The 19,700-nt window shown below is 41.7% G+C and overlaps 1 protein-coding gene across 1 annotated transcript in view; it reads left to right on the top strand.

Annotated features, from left to right (window-relative positions):
- Positions 1 to 801: 801 nt before the first annotated feature.
- The window catches only part of LOC104619809 (lysine-specific demethylase 4B-like), a gene marked incomplete at its 3' end in the record, with an annotated part of 31,674 nt that continues 12,775 nt past the window's right edge, over positions 802 to 19,700 (top strand). The window contains exons 1-4 of the mRNA XM_010285821.1: positions 802 to 961; positions 3,111 to 3,286; positions 4,124 to 4,238; positions 6,344 to 6,537. Coding sequence (XP_010284123.1) covers positions 821 to 961; positions 3,111 to 3,286; positions 4,124 to 4,238; positions 6,344 to 6,537 — 626 coding nt within the window. The remainder of the gene's footprint in view (positions 962 to 3,110; positions 3,287 to 4,123; positions 4,239 to 6,343; positions 6,538 to 19,700) is intronic.

The raw sequence follows: 19,700 nt of genomic DNA on the forward strand, positions 1-19,700 counted from the left end.
TATTAAAACATTTTATTTGTGTTAGAAGTTTCCAGCATAACCTTACAAAAGTCCATTTTAAAACTTGTGATTTCATGCTGAATTGTGTTGTGTGTTTTTTTTTCCCCTGCAAATTTTGAAGTAAGTTGAGTAATTTTGCTTTTCACATTGAAATATGTTTTGAAATTTCTCTTAAAAATGTCTGACACTTCATTTTGTCTATCTACGTTGCAAATACAAAGTGTAATGAAGTTACATTTTTAAAAAACCCTAATTTTAGAATTTTTAATGTAGCCTAGCACATGGGGAAAAAAAAAAATCATCATTGGCCAAGCCTGTTCTTGAACCTAGATATAGAAAAGGATAAAGCCTTCTGGTGGAAAACTTTGAGGGGCAGCTAGTTCCACACATGCACGGAATAGATGCTGAAGGTAGAGAGAAGTTTGTTCGTGACCGCCATTCTGATGAGCCGCCCTCTCACATGATGAACGGAGAGTGTGATGTTACGTCTCTGATCTCTGTGTAGGCCCTATCGGAACTCCCAGATGATACTGGTATCGGGAGTTCCCTGACACCTGATTCTTCCTGGGGCCCTGCTGACAGATAGACTAAGTGGATTTTTGGTCAGAAGCTCTTCATATCCGTGTTAGAGGATAGTACTTACAAACACTTTCTTGGGGGAACAGGGGAGAGAATTGAAAAGTATATCCATGCCTTTCTATGGAATTCACTAAAGCAAGTAGAAAGAAAAAAGTTTTTAACCTGTATTTTTTTTCTGCCTCTCTTCTTTCTTTCTCCCTTTGTGTTTCCTCTCTTCAGGCACTGCCGCCGCGCTAGAAATATGGGGTCGGAAAACCCAAGTCCGCAGAACCCTGGCTGTAAGATCATGACCTTTCGTCCCACCCTTGAGGAGTTCCGGGACTTTGGGAAATACATTGCTTACATCGAATCGCAAGGAGCTCACCGAGCAGGGCTCGCCAAGGTGAGTTGCCCTAGCTTAGGTAGTTGAAAGCTTCCTGAAGGCTGCCTTCCCGAGGCTCTGCTTCATGTGAGGTGTCTATGAAGTTATGTCACTCGGAAGCAGTTTGCTTTCGTGTAGTCAAGGAGACTGTGGTTTTGGAAATTGTATTTGCAATCTCTGTTTTGGTTTACCGAGAGAGGAAAGGGAGAGGAGTTACAAGCCTTTCGTAAGACTGAAAGAAGTGTTTATTGGCAGGATGTCTTTTCCCGATTCCTGCATGGAAGACAAGGACATTCCCAGTCCTTGCAGAGGTGGGTTAAGGGTGTTGCCGTGTCCTGATGCTGTTGCTGAGGATACAGGTAGCGGTAGCCACGGTCCTCAAGGGCTGGAACCGTGAGGCTTTCGGCTCCCCCAGAATGTAGGGTAAAGGATCAGGCTTTTGAAGGCTGCTTAGGTTTGGATGGGGAAGTGGGCCTAAATCGTATCTATATGAATGGGTGCTGACTTCTTACTTTTACCTTTTTTATCTTCTGGGCTACCACCTTATGCTGACTTGAATCTAGACCTGTAAACCTGTCCTGTGTGCGATTCCCAAAACAGTTGAAAGCCTTTTTGACCTTTAGGAAGCGGTTCTCCAGCCAGCTCTGAAACATCTTTCTGCTTCCTTCCCATCTGCATCTTTAACTGAAGCTGCTGAAACATTATGGGAACTCTTCACGTGAAGTTTCTTTAACTCCAGTACTTGACATACAACTGCTTGGAAAAAATCAGGACTGACTGATTAGGAAGAGTATTTCTGTGGCCATGCCATGTTGCACCATAGGCTGAGAGAGATAATTTGTTCTGACAAGGTAGTTGTTACATATGGCACTTAGCAGAACTTAATAAAGCACAGCAGCAAAATAAAGCTGTTGGGCATGAAATAATTCTTATTTCTTCTAAAATGTAGGTCAATTACTGCTTTTATTACAGTTCTAAATAGAGCTGGCTGTTGATAAAAAGCTCTCTAGGAAATGTTTCCTTGTCCACTCAAGTGTACTAGCAATTACATTCCATGAGTCTGCTAGGTAGATTATTTTAATAAAGGTTGTTGGTGAATTCCAGATGTTGTGAAGAAATTACTGTACTTGTAAGACTAAATCTCATCATTTCAAGTTAATTTTTGTGTGTGTCTCTTGCAACTGCAGTTCAGAGCCTTGTAGTGGAAGTAGAGCTCATCGTGTCCTGGAGGAACCATGCCCACAAATATCAATAACTTGTCCTCCAGCTCCTGTAACTTTTTTTGGTTAATCCTTACATCAAATTAGATTGCAGATATTTTATTTTTTCATTCCACATGCCCACTGAATGTCCTACTGACTGTTCTCTGATCTTGAGCCTAGAATTGTTGGCAGCTCTTCTGTTTAAAATTACAGCTTTTTCTTCCTGATTCAATACTGCTTTGCAGCAGTTGTTTTGCACAGCCTCCAAGAGTGAAGAAAGAGTTCTGGACACGTTCCCCACGGTTTTCTTTTGTTCTTCTCTACCCTTTACCCCTTTTAATTTAAGGACTTGGTCTCCAGTGTGTCACCTACAAATGCAGAAATGTCAGCAACAATAATGCAACAGGATTTTGAGCCTTCCTAGTTAAAAAAAAAAAAAAACAAAACCAAAAAAAACAACAAACCAAGCCAACCCCCCTCCCCCTACTCCCTGAATAAAGCCCTAATATAAGTGATCTTCCAGATGGGATAGTTGTTCCAACTACTATAAGAGGTTATGGAGTTGTAGAGGTGCAACATATTAATAAAGCTGCCTGAGTGTTCATTCAGCTTTGTGGAACGGTACGTGAGAGAGGAAAGCTGTTCTGGAGGGAAAGCATGTGCAGGCCTTCTGGCATGCAGCGTATTTCCTTAGTATAACTATATATCTTTTTATCATCACTGGCCGTCTTCTGTGGCACTGTACGGATGGGACTGCTAGCCCTCTAACCATGTCGGCTAGCCGTGCACTTCAGCAGATGCAGGACAGGTGTGCTGTATGTGTTGGTTATTTGAGATGTGCTGTTATCTGATAACCTCCAGCAGCAGCATGAAATACCTTCCACTTACACAGTTGTTTCTTCAGTAGAGCTTTTTTTTCCTGTTGTGAACATGAAGTGTTTTTTTTTTTCTTTTTTCCCCAATTCCAGGTTATTCCTCCCAAGGAATGGAAGCCCCGAAAAACCTATGATGACATAGATGACATGGTTATCCCAGCTCCTATTCAGCAGGTGGTTACTGGACAGTCGGGGTTATTCACCCAGTATAATATACAGAAGAAACCCATGACTGTGGGAGAGTACCGGCGTCTGGCTAATAGCGAGAAGTATGTTGGTGTTAAGTGATGCGCTTATATTGGGAGTGGGGGACTTGCGCAGAAAGCTTTTCTTTCTAGAACAAGCTGAAAAGAAAATGTAGCCTTGCTAAACAGGAAGCATTTTTGAGGAAACTGCTTTTTCTTGAATCTCAAACAAATTTGTAACTTGATGGCTTTTGGTGTATCTTAGATCTTTTTCTGGGAGTTGATATAGAAGGATTCTTCAAAGTCAGTATTTGGCTAAGAATCTGCCTGAAAAGAATGGCTTGTGACTGAAAGAAGAGCTCTCAGTGTATTAATGGTTGTTCTGGAAAATGCGTTCCGTTGCTGAGGTAGAAATACAGGTATTTTGGAGTGTCTTCCAAAGTGACTGGGAACTTTGCAGAGCGTTTCAGTTGCGCTGGGACAAGCCACCTGATGCACTGCAGTTGCATCCTTTTTCCAGAGTCACTTTCCCAGAGCTCTGGAGTACCTTGGATTTTAACTCAAGCAATACTGGGGTTGTGCAATCAACTTTGAAATGCTGCTAATACAGCATATACATGAGTGCTTCACCTGCCCTCAGCTCCCTGTGTAATAACTTCATCTCATGCAGCCTTAAGGTGGGATCTGGTGCTTCACAGAAGCCGGCGTCCTGTTTGTCAATATGCGCTCAGAGGTTTTGTAGAAAGATTTAAAAGGCAGTAAATGATACGAATCTGAGTAGAATTAAAAATGAAGTGCACCTTCAGTCACCTCCTGCATGTGCATACTTCGAAATGCATACTTTTTTTCAGTTGTTTATATGTCTGTGACGAGTGTTCTTCAGGACTTCTTACATCCTTATCTTTTCCACATTCTTATCAGGTATTGTACTCCACGCCATCAAGATTTTGAAGACTTGGAGCGCAAGTACTGGAAGAATCTCACGTTTGTCTCACCAATTTATGGGGCTGATATCAGTGGCTCGTTATATGATGCAGTAAGTGAAATGCTCCTCTTTATTTTAAATATTGCTCTTTTCTGCATTACTATTCCTTAATGAGTATTTATTTGATTTAGCAACCTTAAGAAAAGGCAAATAATGTCTTTATTTTTCCCTCATTACAAAAGTGTTTGCTAATCTTCCCACCTTCCCTAGAGGTTCAGGATAATACGAGTCAATGGAAGCTAAGAAAAGCTTAGTTGTACTAGAAAAATGAGGAAAAAAGTTGTTTAAACAAGTTCTTATGAAGTGTGTGGCCAAAGATTGTGTATAGCTTACAGAAAACTGGACTGGTATCATAATGATACGCCCAGATACATGTGATGGTATGCAGGTAAACTAAAAGCAAGCTACTGATCCTCATCTCTATCATGCTAGGGATTTGTGTTTTGTTTGTTTTGTTTTGTTTTTGTTTGTTTTTCAGGGAATAAAATAGAGATTTCTGCTAAAGAACCTTAGAGAGCCAGAAAAGCAGCATTTCAAGGAATAGTGTGCTTCATCAGAAATACTTTTTGTCATCCCTTATTGCATTTTTTTGATTCTTGACACAACTGAAATATTTGCATTTAGGTTTTTTTCTTTGTAGGCAGCTGTATTAGGATACAATGCACCTGTGTGCTGAATTATTTTACAATTCAAGCTGCTTAAGCTTTTTCTTGGTGGAATTGCATCCTATGCTTAAAGTAATTCTGTTGTGATTTCTTCTGCTGTAAATGATAAAGGTTGCTTTTCTTCTTACTGTATTTAGGCAGCTAATCTAAAGCAATGCCCTTCCTCTGTAGTTTTGAGAGGAAAGTGGCCTGGTTTTTTGGGTGATGGGTTTTTTTTTTTTGGGGGGTGTTGTCTGATTGTCTGCAGTATAAACTGTGCGTTAATGTAAAAGTGTCTTTTTATCATCAATACAGCTTAATATGGAGCTAATGGGAATAAACATAGATATCTAAGGTATTCACAGCCATGGACATCAAAGTCATCCATAGTATTTGGTGCTTTGATGAGAGTAGAATGTTCTTGTCCATGGTATGATCAGGGAAGGTGACAGCCGGGCACCAATGCAAGCTTTAGGAGAAGTAGCCTCTGCAGTGCACTGAACGTACGTTGTGTTTCCTTCAAGTTCTATACGCAGAAATTAAATAATTGAATTACCAGTCACACCTAAAGAACATTTCTTATTGTCCGATTATTGACATTGCTGAAGGCATTGAGGTGTGAGAGTTGTATTCTCCCTCTGCATCATTTCACTTTTCATCTCGCTTTTCAGCCGCTTCCTTTCTTCAGCCCTTTCTCCCCTGCCCCGTTGTATTTTTTATTTCAGGTTGATTTAGAAAGTTTCAAGATTGAGCAGCTTGAGTGTCACTGTCTTGCAGTTAGTCCAGCAAGCAGCGGGAAACTGGGATTGCTCGCATACCTATCGATTACTTGCATGCATTTTAAGTACACTGGGGAAAAAGGGGTGTGAAGGAGACCGTTCGTTTCCTTTTGGAGATTCTATTACTCTTGAGTCAATCTCAAACTTAGATTTGTACCGGTTTACGGTGACTTCTCTATTTTATATTGAAGTAGAGAAAACAGAATCGAATTTAGAACTTCTTATTGCTGTTTCTGTTTGGATATTGATGATAACAAAACTGTCTTCCCTATTCTTTATCTGAAGCACTGAGCTGATGAAGAGGCCTCTGCCACCTTGGCCACATTGAAGTCCGGTGTTCCTCATCTGCTGATACATGTTTATCAGATGAAGAACATCTGGTTGGAATATGTCATTGACAGAAGTGTTATTTTACCCGTAGTTCAGCTTGTGTGTATTAGCAGAACAGTAACTTAGTGGTAGGGTATCACGTAGTCCAAGGGCCTCTTCAGGGAACACATCCAGTGGGAAGCCAGCTATCGATCCCTTTGCCACAAAGGAGTGGTAAAGCATCCTTTTCATGGTTATTGATGAACATTAAAAGTAAGCTTTCTGGAAGCAGGTGGAGTTAAATTAATGCAGACAACACTAGGATATCCACATTTTAAGGTATTGAAAGGAAGCTGTGGTCTGTTATTCTGCTACAGCAAGTGCTGATGTGTTCCAGTAAAAAAACATTTCTTTTGAATTACAGGATGTGGAAGAATGGAATATTGGCAATCTGAACACCCTCTTGGACATGGTGGAACATGAATGTGGCATTATCATAGAAGGTGTAAACACTCCGTACCTCTACTTTGGGATGTGGAAGACAACATTTGCTTGGCATACAGAGGACATGGATCTCTACAGTATCAACTACTTGCATTTTGGGGAGCCGAAATCCTGGTAAGTGGTAGAGTACTAATAGATGGTGGCTATGTACCTTTGTCCCTCTACTTAGAGACCACTGCAATACTCTTTTCTTCAGGTCTCCTTAATTCCATCAGGCTTACCTAATCTCTCACTTTCCATTTTTTTCCCTCCTCTTCTACTCCACATCTGAAAGCAAATTTTACGTACTTTCATGCTGACTTGCTCAGAAGCCTAATTCCCGACTTTCTAGAGAAGTAGCAGAATTAGGGAGACTTGCTGACATTACGATTAAAAACAGATTTCAACAGTTGAGGCTTTTTGAAAACTAATGCACAGGAGAGCACTCCCACTAATCTGAGAGGGCAAATGGTGACAGGAATGTGTGGATGCTTCAGATGCACTTTAATAGCGAAAGACCAAGTTTTTCTTGCATTGTGCTGTAGGCAGCAAACATCTGTTACTTTAAAGTTTCCATTATTTAAATATGTAAATATGCTTACAACTCCAGGGATGAGGTAGGTCAAAGGGTTACTTTTTCTTGGTCAATTCGTAGAATAACAGTAAACATTTTTCAACACTGTTGATGCATAGACTGGTTGGAAAAAACTTTCCACAAAAAGAATCAATAGGTAAGGATGAAATTAATAACCTAGGAAATCCGGAGTAAGTTACCAGTACTCTTCTTTCTCAGGTCTCCTATTTAAAAGTATAACCACAGAGACTTAGCAACCCAGAAGAGCTTTGCTGAGGATCTTGATGTGACTAACAAATATTGACATTTGCGTGCAAATTAGATCTTAAATGTCACTGTGAAGCTGTTGTCATTGTGCCCTGGCAGTGGCAGACAACATTCTCCCATGTCTCTGCAATACGAGTCCCCAGTGGCACCACGTATCTCCAGGCTGTTAGTGCCTGCGGGCATATAAAAGCTACCAACAGCAGAGAGGCTGTAATGAATGGATATAGTGTTCTTTTACGGCCTTGCAAAGGAGTGCAAGGAGGAGATGAATCTATAACATTCAGCTATAGTCTTAATGTGAATTTAAAAAATCTTTCCAATGTGTCAGAAAATCTGTTTCCCCAGCATACCTGAATCTTAGTCTCCCTCTTTCAGGCAGATGCACAAGGATTTTGCAGAATCTCCTACAATATCTCTGTTAAACAAGCTTGATCTCAGGAGACATATCTCTGGATGAGGAATGAAATGTGACACGCTCTCATTTTACATACTGTCAGTTTTTTCCTTCATCTTCAGATGCAGTTCATCAAAACTGTTTTTATTCGGTCCGCATCTCCAGGAGGTGGTGCCACCAGCACACGAAGAGCACTTACTCTCCTTTGCCCATACAGTGCAGTGACCACCAGCAAAGCCGACGTCGTCTTTAGCGTGGCGGTTTCCGCACGTCAGCCCACGAGAGTTGGCTGCTCTAAGAGTTGTACGAGCAGCTGACCTGAGGTTTGCGTTAGGGTCACGCGATCGTGGCTGTCTCCGACCGCTCCTTTCATCCTGCGTGTTGATCAGTTCTGTCTCCTCTGTCTTCTGCTTGCTTTTTGTTCCGAGCCCAAAATAGAGGGTTACTGCTTTCAAAAAGTGGAAATAAGAACAGATTACCTTGAAAAGAGAAGCTGGTTACAGCATGAAAAGAATGGCTGTTCCCCAAATGCTCACATTGTGAGCAAAAGGTAGAGAACAGATGTGAAATGAAGTATACACTAAGTATTTGTAGTCCAGCCTGAACTGTTTTTCTTCTTGCATGCATCTTAGGAACTTCATGCTGTTTAGTTGGTGGTGTTTAGTTTTTATGCTGTTTAGTTTTTTGTTTTGTTAGGGGTTTTTTTGTTTGTTTGTTTGGCGGGGTTTTTTTGGTGGTTTTGGTTTTTTTTGGTGTATTGTAGATACAGTATGTGGATATCCACATACTGTGTATATCATAAGGATGATAAACTCATTGCATGAAGCTGTTAGCTGTTGCCTCATCTTTACTAAACAGTGTTTTTTCCATATGTTTGCCGTTGTTTCTGTGGGAAATACAGATTGTGTAGTAGAGAAACAGACCAAAAAACCTGTGAACAGTAAAACCTGAAACACCTTTGTGTAGCACGTTTGTGTGAAGAGGTTAAGAATCGGAAAGAAGTGGAAATTGTAGATGCAAAATTGTAGATGGCAAATATTGCATCTTAGTTGTTCTTGGTAGCTTTTATTTCTGTCTAATCTTCTGAGGATTTTGGGGAGATGCTGGGAAACACCTAATATTCTCCTAAGAGGGGTTCAGTTGTTGAAGGGTTCAGTCTCTACTGCTTATAATTGGAATAGAGAAGAGAAATCATTAAATCTTCTTGTAAAGGAGATCAGCTGTTGCTGGTTAAAAATCAAACCGGGAACATGCCCTGCACCTGGTTGGTTTTTGTTTGGGTTTGTTTGTTTGTTTGTTGTTTTTTTAAGAAAAAGGTACTTTTACCCCACTTAAAAAAGAGGAGAGGATCTCTATCCAGCTATTCTGTGCTTGTGTTGTTCTTTTATGGTAACTAGTTCTATAAACCTTACATGGTTGAGGAAAAATGAGGATTTTGAGGACAGACCCTGTTTTGGGCAAAATGTTTTCCCGTTCTGCTGAGTTTTCTTGTATGGATGACAGTGTGTAATACAAAACTAGATGTATTGTGACAGGATGCCACTGCTGGTTTGGCAGGCCTCCCTGCAGTTCCCTTAAGCATAAAGCAAGAGTACGCCACTTCCCCAAGTCATTTTTTCCTTGTTCTTTGCTATGGCACCTTCTGTTAATGAGTTCTCAAGTTCTTCTGTGAACAAGCGTTGGCTTCTGAGGAACAAATCTGAATACCGCTTTGAGAAGACCTGGAACTTTCCAGTTACCTTAGCAATTGCCCATCTTCTGGTTGCGATTGCAGTCATCCCAGAGCTCAGTTGGGGGAGCTCTTGGACTTCAGTGTTGGAATTCCAGTGGTGCAGCCTGGCTTTGCTCAAAGATGGCTAAAATGTTAGCTCTGTTTTTCTGGCACCACCTCTGTGGAAATTTCCCAGCTTCCTTCATCCTTTTTATAGACTCTTTGACTCCGAAGTGATCATCTTAGAAGCACCTCGGGGAATAGCAGGAGTGTGGAGTGTTACGAAGTCTACCAGTTTGGGGTTGAGCTCTAAAATAAAAGGTAGAGTTATTGTTTGGCTGTCGGAGATGTTTATATAGTGAAACCAAAGAGACTCTATATTGGTAGTATTCTGTTTCAAAAACCGTAACTCTTTCTTCATGTCTCATAAATTATTTTCGGCTACTTTAATCCAGGCTAGCATGTAGGAGTCACGAGAAGCCACCAGCTCTGTTTCCTTATGCAGGCAAGGTGAGAAAGGAATCGGACCGAGTGACATTGCCTCCCCGACCTCATTCAAGTGGGTTCTGCAAGAAATCTCTATGTTTATTTGCTGTGGAGGAGGTGAATTGCCTTCTCAGGGAGGTCTGGATGACATGTTCAGACCATGAGAAGCCACCTCAGTGGACAAAGATAAGCTGAGAAAGGAATCTGTCTTGTGTGTCGGGGAGGATATTTGCTGAGTGTTATTTCATAAGTGTCTTTCATTTCTGTCTTTGGAATTTGGGGTTTTACCTCTTACAAAACAGCTGCTTTGGGGACTGTTGGGATTACAGTTAAAATAAATGTCTGTGGCTCAACAACTGAAAATATGTAGCCTAATGAGCATCTGCTTGGTCATACAACTCCTTGATTAATGTGTGTCTTTGTCACTGCAGAGAAGTTCTGCTGCCAACACTTTCTTGTACCTCTTCTTTCCATAAGCAGAGTAGAACAGGCTGCAGCAATACGAGTTGTCTACGCAGAGGTGTGTCACTGGGGATGGAGGTTAAAAAATTGTTCAGTATGAAGTGAAGTACTTGAGCGGTAAAGGGTCATCCAGTGATGAGGGAGAGGAAGGAGCGTGATGGAAGGCAGCTTTTTTCCTGCTTCCAGTCTCATTAAATGATTTATCCATGCCTGTAGATTGCAGTGCATTTGTTTCTTAAATTCGGTCGTCTTGTACCAAGAAGAATGAGCACTGTTGTATGTCTTTAGCCATAATGATCGCTGCTGCAGACAACATACCCATACTGTCCTTTTTGGGTTATACTTGCTTCATATCGAAGATGCTCATCTTTCTGATGTGCTGTTTCTCAGGTGCATGCATCTGGTCTACATTGTAGTCACAGTGGTGGTGTTTTTAACTGGAAAATCAGTCTGACAGGCTGAAGAGGTAGCCTGGATGGTGTGGGCACCTTCCATCAAACATACCAGGAACTGGGAGCTGTTGTGCAACTTCATGTTAAGCTTTTTGGGCAGGGAGCTGCCGGATTGAGTCTCTTGCTTGCTTGTTTCTCAAATTAAAATAAAATGTCCATCTCCCGTTCGTAGTTTAATTACAACCTTTCCATAGTCTGTCTTCAGTTTTTTCAAAAGTTTGAATGTATTTTATTTTGCAGCCCTACATTAAACCTCTTGTTGTAGGAGTTTTTACTGTATCAATTATACATATTATGTATAATTACCGTATACATTCATATGCTGAGATTTAAAATAGAGCATATTGTTAAAACGGCGCTAACAGAAGACTGATTTTTATAATGACAGAAGCAACAAAACTGAATGCCAAACCTAAATACTTCACGGTTGTTAGAGCGTTTTATTGAGGAACGTATGCGTCTCAGCCCTTGCAATTTCAAAAGCGTATTTTAAACACTGAGATACTCCACCGTCACTTCATTTCATCTCTAGAAAAACATGCAGTACCTACCTTGAGGGCTTCCTGTGGTTGGGAAGTGCCGAAGGAAACTTTAAATCTCAGTAATGTGAATTTGATGGATACACTTTGGAGGTGTAATGTGTCTGTCTTGTTTTGTCAACGTTGTAACACCTGCCTGGGTAATAAGGTTGTTTTTCTCAGGTATTTTATGACCGACGATGCTGTATAGCAACAATATTTGATATACCTTCTCTAAGTACTAATGGGATGTTATACTGTATTCTTTCTCTCAGAAACCCTGCGTGTTAAACCAGAGTGACACTGAGGACAGTAATTGATTTTATAAAATGTCCCTGTTTGGTTATCATGATGGATGTTTAATCCCCCCTAATTAAAATAGGGAGCCAGCTTTAGCTTTTAAGTTATATGGTCTCCTCTCCAAAACATTCCCTTGCTGAAAGTGGATCATGCCTAATCTGTTTGACTTTGATATCACAAAGTACACTTTATGCCAGAACAGCAGTTTATGAGGAATTAAGGACAAATTACCAAAGGAATTTTAAAATATTATGATTAGTAGAAAGTGGTGGTCACAGATACAATTACATTTTAAAAAACACTTCTGAAATTCTGTCTTGTAGAAGTCTTAAGGCTGCTTACTTGAAAGTGCACAGAGTTATCTGAAAACTTTGTTGGTTAAAGTATTTTAGAATTTTTGCTTTGTTTCCTCCAGGTGTCTAGCGAGGTTCCCTGTGTAGGGTAGGTCTGTCCATACAAATTGAGGAAAACAAGTCCATGGGCGGACTTGCTTGTAACATCTACCATTTAATAAATTTGTAGTGTCTGTTACTGATGCCACCATCAATAAGGAAACCTTACATTTTTTAGCAGCATTATGATGGGGAGATTTAAAGCAAGACATGATTGTTCCCCTGGATGAGGATTATAAGGGGAGCGCTCTTTATTCTTGGCTGAAAGCATATACTAAAGCAGCTGCAGATATGCAAGTGCTGAGGATCTCTCTGCTGATTTTATTTTTCATTGTTGTCTTAGGGAGCATTGCAGCTGTCTTAGAACGCTTGTCCTATCCTCCCCCAGGATAGAAAATGTTAATCCCTGGGAAACTATCTTGGAGAAAGAAAATGACCTAATAGAGTCATGGAACTTAACTCTTCCTCCAGCTTCTCTCCTTCTTCATTTTCAGCGCAGGGTACTGGGTCCTTCTCCCCATTTCTCCCGTTTTGCACCATCCCTCTGCTTTAACACACTCTCACATATGTTGCAGTTTGGGAGCTTGGTGTAATCTCATTTAAAGCAGCTGGGTTTAGTGTTTGGTACTGAATTGTATGGCAGCAGGGAGGAAGGGCACTTGTCCCTTGCATCATTTATTGCCTTCTAACTACTACCTTCCCGTAGGGGGCCATTGCACAGGGCGGTTGAATTGCTGAATTGATCAGATGTGATTATAAGTCTTGATTATTGGGATCTCAGTAACCCTTGCACCCTGGAGATCCCCTGAGTTTCTTAAAGTTAGATTAGCTGCAACCAAGTACGCCTTTTGCCCTTGAGGGAACTGTGGGCTCGGAATTTGTTACACGATAACTTTTCATTTTGCTCCATACAGAGATTGTTGGGGTTTTTTTTCCCTCCTGTGTTCTACTTTTTCTATTTCTTGGCAGTTGGGAATTCAGAAGATTCTGCAGCTTTTCCTCCCTTGATCCTGAAGGTCTGCATCAGCCTTCCATACAAAGTGTGTGAGGTTGCCTTGCTCTTAAATACGTGTGCACATTTGCTGTTTGTGTGTTCCAATCCTGACAGCAGAGATTTACAGGCTTGTTGGGGTGGAGTAGGGGAGAAAGGAGGGGTAGGGGAAGGCCATTTGGCCACAATGGGCTCCGTGCAGCTCACAAATTTCCTTCCTGCCTCTGCTATCCCATGTAATCTGTTTTACAGCTCTGCAGTTTTGGATGGAGAAAGAGTAGAATTTATGGTGATGGTTGATTTATAGATTAACGGCAACACCATTTGCTCTCAGGCAGATTTGGCAAAGCAAGACCTTTTTCTGTTGATAAAAGAGGTAAAGGAAGGAACAGTGATACTCATTAAAAGAAATAAAAGGAAAGTGAGATAAAGTATGGCCAGGCAGAACAGCTTTTCACTCTTCTACCTCTTCCAAAACTGTTAGGTGGAAGCTGCTTTGGAAGAGGCTTTCTGCATTGAGAATCCGTTTGCATGTTGATTTGCTCTGAGATTCATTAAAGGAGTGATATATTGAGATGCAGAGTTGCATCCCCCTGTAATTCACTGATAAATGAGGGCAGTGCAGCAGTGAGTTATTAATACAGCCTTTCAAGCTTCATATACCGCAGTCATTAGTTAATCAATACAAACCACACTATACTACTAATACTCAAAGAAGCCTTCCCTCAGGCTCCCCTCAGGTCTGAGGGGTCCTGTTTGTCCTGGAGGTGGTGCTGTGGGTGAAGGATGGTGTAAACCTCGTTAGAGAGGGAAGAGGGCTAGCTGATAGTCTGCTTTAAAAATCCAGGGGATTGGCATATTGTACAGAGACTGAATCTTGGGCGACTGGAGTGCTTTTAATGTGGTTAAGTCATTAAACCAAACTATATGAAGAGTTATGAGCTCTAACTTGTGTTATGTGGATTATCTTCCCAATCAGGTGCCTGCAGTTGGAATAGTGGAGTTTTTTTCTTTTTAACAGACTTAGATTTTTGTTGTGTGTTATTATGCTGTTGTAGACAGATTATTGAAAAATAATTTTTCTGATGCAGAGGAGGCTCGGTATTTTGGGGAGGTAGGACTTGCATGTTGCCTTTCTTCATTCACTCTCATCTAACTTCGACAGAAAATGCCGTGAAGGTCAAGCCAGACTCTTGGACTGATGGGGTCAACCATGGAACTTGTCTGAGGCGGGGATTGTTGCTCTGTAAGGGAACAGCTGAAATGACCTCAGCGAGCCAACTGGCTGCTCGTACCCGTTCAGTCTCCTTCCTCCTTTCACTCAGCTCTGTTCTGTATATGTACTTCTCCCTCCAAAGTCCTCTTCTCTTTCTTATTCTTGGCTAAATCCACTGCAGAAGACGTGGTATTGGTATGTACTTTGCTGGCATTTTAGTTTTCAGTCTGTGCATTTTATGTCCATCTTTACTGTTTAGTTAGTTTGTTGAAATTATAAACCCTTAGAGCTTGGGGTTCATCCGTGAGTGGTTGTACCGAACCTAGCAAAGTGGAGATCCTTCCGATCTACGGTTTGTCTTTGTACCTTTCCGTAATGATCTTGGAAGGTGGTAATGCTGATCTGTGATCACATCCTCATTTTTACTGCAATGTCGTCAAGTGGGCTCCTACTCCACTGACGCAGTGTTTAATGCGTGTACCGCTGTTTCTGCCAGCGCTGGTAATTCATCACAGCTCAGTAGTCCCAGTCTGGATTGAGAGAAGCATGTCTTTGATCCAAGAAGGCTCTTGCTGCAACTCATTCTTGCGTTTTGAAAGTGTCTGCTCAAAGCTCAGGCCTGATTTGAAATGAAGATCTATGGAAGTCTGACAGGATCACAGATTGGTTTTAATAACTGAGGCTTTTGAACAGTGCACTCTGCCACCGAGACGAGATGGGAGGGAGATGTGCTTCCATGCTTCATATAACTCTTTCAGCCTGATCTGACTTGGGCCCTGTGGGAGAATGAGCTTGCAAATTCCGGCTTGGCATGGCGCTGAGAGCAGGGGTTGGAAGGACCAGGAGGACCCAGCAGTGGTACTGCAAAGCTTTGTCTTTATTCACATTTTGTTAACACATTGGCAGAAATCAGCGGGGATTTTTTCTTTACTCAGCAGAGAAAATTGACGTTGGGTGATGCCAAGTGCAGTACGAGTGTAGTTTAAAGTAACAGAAGCCTATAGTAATGACAGTACTTAAATAGCACTCTGCGTCGTCCGAGTGCTGTGCAATTGTTAACTAGTTAATGTTCTAAGTAATATATATGCCGGGTTTCTATCCACTTCATTTCTAACTGGCCAATCAACGTGACAAAGAGCATCAAGTAGAAGAAATAAAGGAAACTTTACAAATGGAGTCACTGATCTTTATCAAATCTTAGCTATAACACTTCCAGCTTTGATGCTGAGGAGAACATAGGCACTAGCTTCAAAGTAGTAGCTGTAGTTTGAAACAATGCAGTTGATGGATGAGGAGCATTAAACCTTTGGAATGCTTTTTTCTTTTCCCCTCTGAAAAGAAAAAAGTGGGTATGTAGAGGCATTGCACCTCTAGCACGAGGGGTTTCCTAATCCAAAGATACTTTTCCTTACTCCTGAGCAGATTTCTTTTGTTCTGCTGTAGGCAATTATCTGTATTTTTTTCCAAGAGCAGTGAGCAGGAGCGTATGTGTGCCCGTGCCCAGTAAAGGAGGCAGCTCTCACAGGCCAGTTAGTACAAGATAGGAGCATCTGTCATCTCCCCTGGTTACGTTTTTTCTCCTTGTTTCTTGAGTTGCAATGTGGTGTTTTGTTTTTTAGACTATAAGATCTAAACGATTTGAAGCATAAACCTTGCTTTGCTTTATATTCATACAGTATCCATGACAAAAAGCAACCAGTAACGAATAATCTGATTTCTAGTTTGGGGAAATAAATCTGACGTGAACAGGTTCTTCAAAACAAATAACAGTGAGTGGCAAGGGGATGAATATTGTAGTCATTCATCTCTGTTGAATTGTATACTAATTATCTTTTTGGCCAAACTGAATGAATAAATGATTTCATAATGTTTTTCCCAAAACACCTTTTCTTAGTAAAATATCCTCTTCATACTGCTTATTCACTGCATGCAGAAGCAGACCGTGGCTTTATTTTGTATGTGTGGAAGGAGAGTCACTCCAGTGTGACTTGTAATGTTGTGCTTTGTGTCTGGCATTTGTTGCTGTGAAGCTAACTGGCCTGGTACGTTGATAGTATTTTCAAGAGCAGATGGTTGTTCATCTTAAACTCTCTGTTTTAAAATAGTATTTAAAAATTGCATTTGAGTTCTGGAAAAATGTCCTTTTTGTATTCATTCTGTTTTGGGTTAGCGAAACACTGTGAAAGTAGGCAATTGCTCAGTTTTCTGCAAATCTTGTAGTTATGAGTTCAGGTCTACCTCTTGAAAATTCTTACTGCTTTAAAATCAGAAATTTAAAAAGCTCTTGTCTAATGTAGCTTTTTGAAATTAATGCCTCTTTAATAGTATTTCTAGCTCATGGCCACTTTTAAGTGTTAAAGAGTCTTTTAGCAGTATGTGATTGGCACAAGTTAGGTTTGACTCTAATCTTCCAACAGTCAATCCATAAGGATTTGATTCCACCTCCAGAGTGACCTGAGATATTCTGCCCATCGTTACTGGAAGACAAACTGAGAGTTTGCAAGTGCACAAACTTTAGTTTCTTGAGGGAAGGAGGAAGTTTCTCGTCTTGCTTACTGTTCTGTTAGCAGTGAAATTGCTTGCCGTTTCTCCTTGTCGTGCTTGGCAGTGGGGTTGATAATTAGGCAGCTACACGCGTGGAAAAGAGATTTCACTGAGGGAAACGGGCTCCGTGGTGTAAGTGCTGAGAATGCTTACTGTTACTCAGGCCCTTCCTGAGCAGGTTTTGTCCTGATTTTCTTCCTGTGCTGGTTCCCGAAGGATTGTATTTGAGCAGCTTTCTGCAGAGCTCATTTTTCTCCGAGCTTTAGAAGACAGGTTTGATTTGGTGTGTTTGTGTGGTTGTAATCTTGTTCTGTCATTACCTATTTACTCCTTATTATGGCTTTTTGAGCAGATACTCCCCAGCCTCTCTGTTTATCTTCCTCCCTGCGTGTATTTCAATAAAAATGTCATTATTTGAAATCATTGACACTGCTGGTTAAAGATACTGAATTCCATCATCTATTGTCCTGTAAAATGATCCATTAAAGATAAAACTGCAGACACTCGATAAAGGTTCTTTCCTAGGAACAAGGAGCTCTCTGATCTGTGTGTGATCTTATCTCCAGAGCACGTGTTTGCATTCTTGATGTAAAGGAGCCATAACAGAAGGGGACGGAGGAGGGAGGCTGGAGATTTTCCTGTCCAAACGGTGATCTTGAGAAGGGAAACTGGATGCTTACAGCAGATTCACTGTTGGGTAACATCAGATACTGATGAGGAGAAGAAGAAAGGGAGTTGATTTCTGTCTTTTAACAAACTGGGAGGGAGAGAGGGATGAAGGGAGGTTAAACATGGAGGAAAGTAAAGGTGAGGAAAAGAGAGGTGACCATGAAAGGGAGGGAGATGACAGCGCTTTTGACAAAGGAGCAATTCATTCTTCTTGTTGAAATGCTCCCCCCCCGGCTGCAAAACAGCTTAAACATAGTGTGGAAAAAGCAAGTTTTGTTGCTCTTTGAGCTTTACTACTAGGAGGTGCAGTATTATAAATACTTTACCTTGTAGAAAAAGCAGGCCTGCGAAGCAGGATATGAACTTTCCAAATGAGGGACCACACTGTAGGCAGTGGTGGTTCTTAATGGCTTCTGTTGGGTGATAAATATTCTCGATACACTGAAGGGTTTTCTTTGGAGGCATTGCTGCTGTCACGGGTGCTAAAGATGTTGAAGGTCAGGGTTCAGATTATGCATTTATGGACACACTTTGTCTTGCAGAGATTGAAATAATAGCTTTTTATTCTGCCTGTCACCACTGGGAGTAGGTTGGCATTTGAATCTTCAAAGGGTCAATATTCTTGGCACAACTAAATCTGCTTTGAAGACAGATAACTAACCCCCAGCTTGACACATGGTCTTAGGCATTTTAAATGTGCTGTTTTCTTTTTGTTTCTGTTCCTTATTTCAGTAATTATAGCGTGTTAAACTGTGTGGGGCCTGTTTGGCCAGACCTTTGTGCAGACACTGTGAAATTAACTTTCGTACCTTCTCACATGAATTGGACTGAAGTGACATTTCCGGAGCCTTGGGGTTGAACCTACTCCTGCTCATGGTGCCCGGTCTCTAGTAGAGGGTAGGTGCATGAGATTTAGTAATCTAATCACTGCCTAGTTGCTCTTTCTTGGTTTAAGGAGAGGCTGATGTGTAATGAGGTGGGGAGGCAAGGTGTTGTAACTATCAAAAACTCTGTGTGTGACAACTGTAGCAAGTAAAGGTCTTGGAAGCTTTGGGGTGGAGGTTGAACTAAGGGACAGGATGGTCTGGTCCTCTGCCAAAGCCAGTGATAGCTTCAGGTGAGAACAGTTCTTAAACAGAGGGAAACAGGCGGACAGGGTATGAACAGGCTGAAGATTGTCTTTCACAGAATCATAGAATCTTTGGGTTGGAAGGAACCTTTAAAGGCCATCTAGTCCAACCCCCTGCCATGAGCAGGGACATCTTCAACCAGAGCAGGTTGCCCAGAGCCCCGTCCAACCTGACCTGGCATGTGTCCAGGGATGGGGCATCCACCACCTCTCTGGGCAACCTGGGCCAGTGGCTCACCACCCTCATTGTGAAAAATTTCTTCCTTCTATCTAGTTGAAATCTGCCCGCTTTTAGTTTGAAACGATCGCCCCTTGTCCTACCGCTACAGGCCCTGCTAAAAAGCCTGTCCCCTTCTTTCTCCTCAGCCCCTCCAAGCCCTGGCAGCTGCAGGAAGGTCTCCCCGGAGCTTCTCTGCTCCAGGCTGAGCCCCCCCAGTTCTCCCAGCCTGTCCTCCCAGCAGAGCTGTTCCAGCCCTCGGAGCGTTGCTGGGGCCTCCTCTGGTCCCGCTCCAGCAGGTCCGTGTCTCTCCTGTGTCGAGGGCTCCGGAGCTGGACGCAGCCCTGCAGGGGGGTCTCCCCAGAGCGGGGCAGAGGGGCAGAACCCCCTCCCTCGCCCCGCTGGCCACAGCCTTTGTTATGGATAAAGTTTTTAATAGCTTTCAGTAGCCAAGAGGACTACGAAATTGAATTGCACCCTTTCTGAAGAAGCAGAGGTGAGGACAGAATCTGAGCTAGACTGAAAAGTCCCTGAAGAGCACCTGATGCTGGAAACTGTCGCTGCCGTAGTGAATTCCCTGTTATGTCATCCCTTAATGGCTTCTGAACTGGTCCTTGTATCCTAGGATGGTCTGTCTGTTCTTTTTTACTGACACACTCATTTAATTCTTAACTCACAAGACATTTGCTTATTTATTTTCATTGTTCCCAATAATAATTCTAGGCCATTAGAGGGGAAAATTGTATTCAAAAATGCTGTTTCACACTTTATTTGTTTGATGATTTAGAGTGATAGAAAATAGCACATTTGCTGGCTTTTATAGTCTGATAATTATCTGCATCCATCAAGCCATTCCAGGGGAATAAACAAAACACCAAGAAAATTACACTATTAATGACATCCTTTATGGCAAAGAGGAAGGATCTTTCTTTTGTGTTAAGGGCACTGTCCAGTTAAGCTTACGTTAACAAAAGCA

This window comes from Phaethon lepturus, unplaced genomic scaffold (assembly GCF_000687285.1).
Source record: "Phaethon lepturus isolate BGI_N335 unplaced genomic scaffold, ASM68728v1 scaffold11144, whole genome shotgun sequence".
Taxonomy (NCBI): Eukaryota; Metazoa; Chordata; class Aves; order Phaethontiformes; family Phaethontidae; genus Phaethon; species Phaethon lepturus.